This window comes from Euprymna scolopes, chromosome 15 (assembly GCF_053919585.1).
Source record: "Euprymna scolopes isolate OS-2025 chromosome 15, ASM5391958v1, whole genome shotgun sequence".
Classification (NCBI taxonomy): Eukaryota; Metazoa; Mollusca; class Cephalopoda; order Sepiida; family Sepiolidae; genus Euprymna; species Euprymna scolopes.
This window is the reverse complement of record NC_136496.1, coordinates 107,704,642-107,710,686: the sequence shown is the minus strand read 5'-3', so window position 1 is coordinate 107,710,686 and position 6,045 is coordinate 107,704,642. Positions and strand designations below refer to the sequence as shown.

General features: G+C 36.0%; 1 protein-coding gene across 7 annotated transcripts in view; it reads right to left on the bottom strand.

Annotated features, from left to right (window-relative positions):
• The window catches only part of LOC145294057 (regulator of G-protein signaling 7-like), a 728,168-nt gene that overhangs the window by 313,037 nt on the left and 409,086 nt on the right, over positions 1-6,045 (bottom strand). For all 7 annotated transcript variants that reach the window (XM_080141049.1, XM_080141054.1, XM_080141050.1 and 4 more), the window contains exon 9: positions 1,808-1,897. In XM_080141049.1, the coding sequence (XP_079997175.1) occupies positions 1,808-1,897 (90 nt within the window). The remainder of the gene's footprint in view (positions 1-1,807; positions 1,898-6,045) is intronic.

Below are 6,045 nucleotides of genomic sequence, written 5' to 3'. Positions count from 1 at the left end.
ACTAATAGACGTTGGAATTCTTTTCCTGTTTTATGCTCCTCTGAATTCACTAACATACAAAAGTATTTCCGAGATAAAAACCTGGATTCCATGCAGATTCCCGAAATTGACAATAAGATTTCAAAGTTCAACAATATACACTAGAAGAAGGTCGGAGGTTACATCAGCCAAAATGTTGTGAGAATAATACACAAGATGAGAACAGTAGTCCAAATAATCCAAATAGTACAGAACAGTGAATGTTTTTTTTTTTTTTACTTTTCGACTCTGCATTGAGCAAAAACTCAAATCAGTAGTTTCTTTAACATTTCCGAATCTTGCATGTAATATTTAAACGCAAATGCAATGTTTTTTGCTCTCTTTCCTATATTTCCTTCACAATTAATACACGTACGTACGTCACAATCCAGTCAGAATTTTTGAATCCAAAAAACGCTCAGCAATAGAACCCACATTTCTGCACATCTAGCAAAGAACACACACACACCATTCACTGAACGGATATACCCTGTTCGTACATGTATTCTCTCACTAACAAAACAGGCATGCTAATACACACACACACATCTTCACATATGTATACGTATGTGGTGCCAGCCGAAATGAACAGGTGTATTTAATTTATTCTTACAGACAAAATAAATCTTTTATTCACCCAGAACGTTCCTTGAATTCTTAAACTCTCATTCATTGCCGACAAGTTATCTTGTGTCCGTTGTAATAGTTGTCAATAGAAATTAATTAACTTTTATAAAGATGTTTTGTCACTTTTTTGGGGGGGGGTCTTATTCTTGATAGGCATAGCCAGCGATAGATCCGAAGTCGATTGCAGTCAACTAATCTATAAACTGTAAATGAGCACATTAATTTATTTTTAATTTAATATGTACCCCGTTTGTACATATACGCTTTCACTAACAAAACAGGCATGCTAATACACATGCATGCATCTTCATAACTATACAATGCATACACACGTCAACACACGCGGTGCCAGCCAAAATGAACAGGTGTATTTAATTCATTCTTACAAATAAAATAACTTCTTTTTACCCAGAACCTTTCTTGGACTCTCAAACTCTCATATCTTGCTCATGCCACCCTTACTAATTAAATAACTGATTGTACTGACATGCAGAAGTTTAAGTGCAATGTGAACAGACATCTTGCTGCTCAACTCCCTACATAATATCCCTGAAAGACTGGTCCCAAATAGTAGCCAGTGATGACTTAGTAGGACTGTGCCTTGTTTGGGATGAATAACATTTAAAAAAAAAAACTCTGCTCTATCGTTATCACTGCAATGTTGCATCCCTGGACCTATTTTACAAATACTTTAATGAGATGCGCTCTGATGAACTCATAGCACTTGTGCCCCCTCGATGTAATACTCGGGATTATCTCGACAAGCAGTAAAATCCCACCCCTTCGTTATCTTGTAAAATAGTTTTCAGTAGAATTTAATTTACTTTTGTATATATATAGGCTTGTTCATTCTTTGTTTTTTTTCTTTTTTGTTTTTTTTTACATGGAAGTCACCACTTATCAAGGCCCGGAGGCCACTTGGGGATAAGGGTTATTGCGTGTACAGTAGTCAATGGGACAATGTCGTAGTAATCGTTAGTAATAGTAATGTTTTATTCTTACTAATAAGCATGGCCAGCGATAGATCTGAGGTCGATGGCAGGAAACTAATCTACAAACTTTAAATGAACATATTAATCTAATTTCAATTGAATTCTATTTTTTACAAGTTTTGATTATTTACGTGATGCACGAAAGAAATTGAAATGAAATGATGACTCACCTCTGATTTGGTAGGGTCTGCCGAAGGGTTGTGTAAGTCTGCCTCTGACACACTTGGGCTGAGTCGACCACCTGGTACAGCATAATTATGCTGCAAGATAAGAAGAATAAATAAAAGATAAAAAAATACGTTCATAAACATCCATAATCTATTACTGATGGAGATTTCGTATCTGTCTATTTAAGTCGATCAGAAGCAGAAACTATACTATTACATGCATTAATGTACTGTTATACTATCTTTTAAGCCAGTGGTTTCCAAACGTTTTTACATGGTGTCACATTATTCAGCTACCGTATATTTCGGCGTATAAGGCGACCGTCAGTTAAGACGAAGTACAAAATTGGAACAAATTTTAATAAATCTATCACATATCGGTTGTCAAAGACGACTGTTAAATCACGAGACCATGTTTGTTTAGCCTTGGCTGGAGATTGCAATATCCTGTATATTATGAAATATTGGTTTTTAAAGACGATATTTTTTTAGCTTTAAGGGTCGTCTTATACGCTGAAATATACGGTATTTAAACATTTATGGCACACCTATCACAAAAAGTATTTTACATTGCTTACATATGTCTATTCTTATGCAAATTTCCGAATATCTAACATTTTAAACAAGCGATATATTATACAATTTTATTTTTGTCTGTTTTATATTTAAGAATCAATATCACGTAAGTTATAATGTTTGGGTTAATATTTATTAATACAAACAACTCTGGTTATCTATCATATCTATATATCTATAAAAGTGAAAATCTCTGTCTGTCTGTCTGTCTGTCTGTCTGTGTGTGTACACTTCCCTACCAAATAACTATGTCAATTTTCGGTCTACAGACTCGAGATTTGAAAGAAGGGGTATTGAGATTTGGGAAAATCTTTTTAATCGATCTTCGGCCAGAAATTTGACTGTTAAAGTTCAACGATTTGATCTTTGAGAACTCTACCAAACTCCTCCGCCAATTTTGGGTCTAAGCACTTGAAATTTTAGATATAGGTTCATTGGACATGGATCTAACTTTATAATTTCATTTGAGCTCAAAACAATAAATGTTAAGGGGTCATAATTGGGGTCAAGTCAAAAAAATATTTGACCTCTGCGGTCTCAGCTTTTCTCTAAGGAAGCTTATCATATAGAAAAACATTACCATACATATTCACACTTTTCAATGTCTACATATGCAAATAAAGTTATGAACAGTACGTAGGGCTCAAGCAAAGCCGGGTGGAACTGCTAATATTCTATGAAAGTGAGAATGTGTGTGTGTGTGTGTGTGTGTGTGTGTGTGTGTGTGTGTGTGTGTGTGTGTGTGTGTGTGTGTGTGTGAGAGGACACTTCTCAACCTATATACTCAACGAATTTTTAATCTACAGACTTGAAATCTGGTATATAGGCGATTAAGATACGTGGAAAACTTTTTAATAGGGTTTCATCTGAAAAAAGGAGCTTCTAAGAAGTTCAAATTTAAAAATTGATATGTGGGAGTCGTCGGATTTTTCTACATCTGCTAATTGTTTCGCGACTGCATGAGTGAATGGTTCACATTACAGATTCCTTTTGTTAAGTTTAAGTCGGTTTAAAAACACTTGTTGAAGAGCGTGTCACGCTGGTCTAATGGTTGCCCTACTTGACTCAATGTCTTTAGGGTTTCGTTTCGATCTCAGTATTTTTTTCTTTTTTTTTTACTTACTAGAAGTGAACGGTAAATAGTACTTTCATGCACATGTCTCAGTTTCTGTATTGATTAAAATATAATATTTATGCGTATTTTACGACCGGGCAACGCCGGGCAACCTGCTAGTAATGATATAAAAGCTGTTTTCCACGTACAATAACTTGCAACTTTCACTCATAAACTATTTGTGGCACACAAGCAATCATTTTGTGGCACACCAACTTGCCAGGACACGGTGGTTGGAAACCACTGTTTTAACCTGTTGGCGTCTCTGGTGTCTTTTTTATGACCAGAAGGATAATTAACCATATTTTCTCAGCGATATCTATAATTAAGCATAAAAATTTGGGTGCATTTTTTTTTTAATATTACACTAAGTGTCTGATGAATATTGGAAACACTGATATCTTAGTTTTCGGTATCTATATTAAAACGATACAACCGATTTGATGTGTTATTCAATAAAATATAATATCAATGGATGCTCTCACTATAAAGCCAAATAAATTTTTGAAAGCAATTTTAATATCAAACTAGCAGGGGCGCCCTGCGTTGCCCAGTCGTGAAATATGCTTAGATATGATATTTTAATTTACGCAGATTTCGCATTTACTATTATAAAGTCAATTCACTATTGATCATTTCATATTATTATTGTACCAAATATATAATTATGATTTCAAAAGTTTCAAAAAAATATATTTGAGTGCAATCAGCTAGAATCGAAACCGAAACCAAAATTGATATTTCTTTTGGTATATTTGTCTGTCAGTTCTACTTTTTTTCAGAAGCTAGTGAGCCAATCTGGCTGGAATTTTGTATGAAACCTTGTTATGATAAAGTGCAGCAAACTAAGTATTATGGTATCCGTTCAATGTACAGTTAGGGATTAATAGAGATTAGCCATTACAATACAACATTTACTCTAGAAGTTTCTTAGAAATTACTGGTCCGATCTGGTCGAAATTTTGTATGAACTTTTGGCGCAATGAACTAAGTATTATTAGTGTCTGTTCGATGTAAAGTTAGGTTTAGTAAGGAATAGTCACCACCATTCCATATTTACTAGGCTTATCTGATGCACATGTAGGGATTAATAGGGATTAGTGTTTAATGCAAAAATGAACACAAATTTTACCATGAATTTGGTATAAAGCACTCATTCTAAGTCAACGGGCAATAACTTTTGCCCGTTTCAATGGGTAAAACATTTAGTGAAGAAATATTTCCCCTCACCATGTCTTCTATTATATAAATCTCACCTGTCTGTTTAAATGTATGTATGTATGTATGTCTGCCTAAAACTTTTGATAAAGGCCACAGGTTTTCTTTTTCTTTTCCTTTTTTTTTTTACATGGAGGTCACCACTTATCAAGGCCCAGAAGCCCCTCTGGGATAAGGGTTATTGTGTGTACAGTAATCAATGGGATAGTATCATAGTACTAGTTAGTATCGGAGATTTGATAAAGTGTCATTACTTAAGAGGGCAGTTCATCAGAAATTTGTTTATGTTGGACTTGAAGACATCACAGTTGAAGTTAGGAGAGAAACAGGCAAGTGGCAGAGAGTTCCACAGGTGTGCAGTTCTAAGAAAGACGCTTTGTTCATGGAATCTACGTTTTGATTTAGGCATAGATAAAGAGTGGGAAAAATTATTGACAGTGGTTTCAGCTAGACGGGTATTTTTCAAGAATGATTGGCGAGGGAGGACCAGAGATTGGAGCTCAGGCAAGCACTTGCCATTGAAATAAAGCTAAAACAAAGAGAGGCTCGCAACGTCTCTTCTGTGGAAGAGAGGTTGCAGGGAAGAGAAAAGGGCATCCCCCACTAAACCACGAAGTCTATCTTGTACTCTGTCAAGGCAGGATAGGCTGTTTTTAGCAGCTCCTGTCCAGATGTGGCAGCAGTACTCCATCCTTGGACGTACTTGGCTTTTATATAAATAGAGAATTGCATCAGTAGTGAGATATCTTCTGGAGCGGTAGAAGGATCCCACGATTTTGCCAGCGACCTTGGCTACAGACTTGATGTATGTGTTCCATTTCAGATCAGGAGTAAAGGTCAAACATAGAAGCTAGTCAAAACATGGGGCCTCCCCTAGACGAGAGCCATCAATTTCAATTGATGCCAGATGGGGATCAGAGCGTTGATGATGTAAAGATAGAAACTTGGTTTAAGATGCATTAAAGGTAACCAGCCACCTCTTACCCCATTGTACCACGCACTCAAGATCAAAGGAGAGAGAATCAGAGAAAACATTGTAATTTACAGCCTTTGATGTGTTGCCATAGTTGGTCGTGTCATCAGCATAGATGTCAACCAATGATTTAAGTATGTGTTTAGGGAGATCATTGATGTAGATCAGGAAGAGACTTGGGCCCAGGATGGACCCCTGAGGGACTCTAGCATTAATACTGTGGGCCTTTGATTTCTGCCCATCAACTACTACTCTTATGAGCCTATCAGAGAGAAATGATTTAATGATTGAGAAAACATTTCCAGCTATACCGTAGCTGGAAATCTTGTGAAGTAGGCCCTTATGCCATACCTTGTCGAA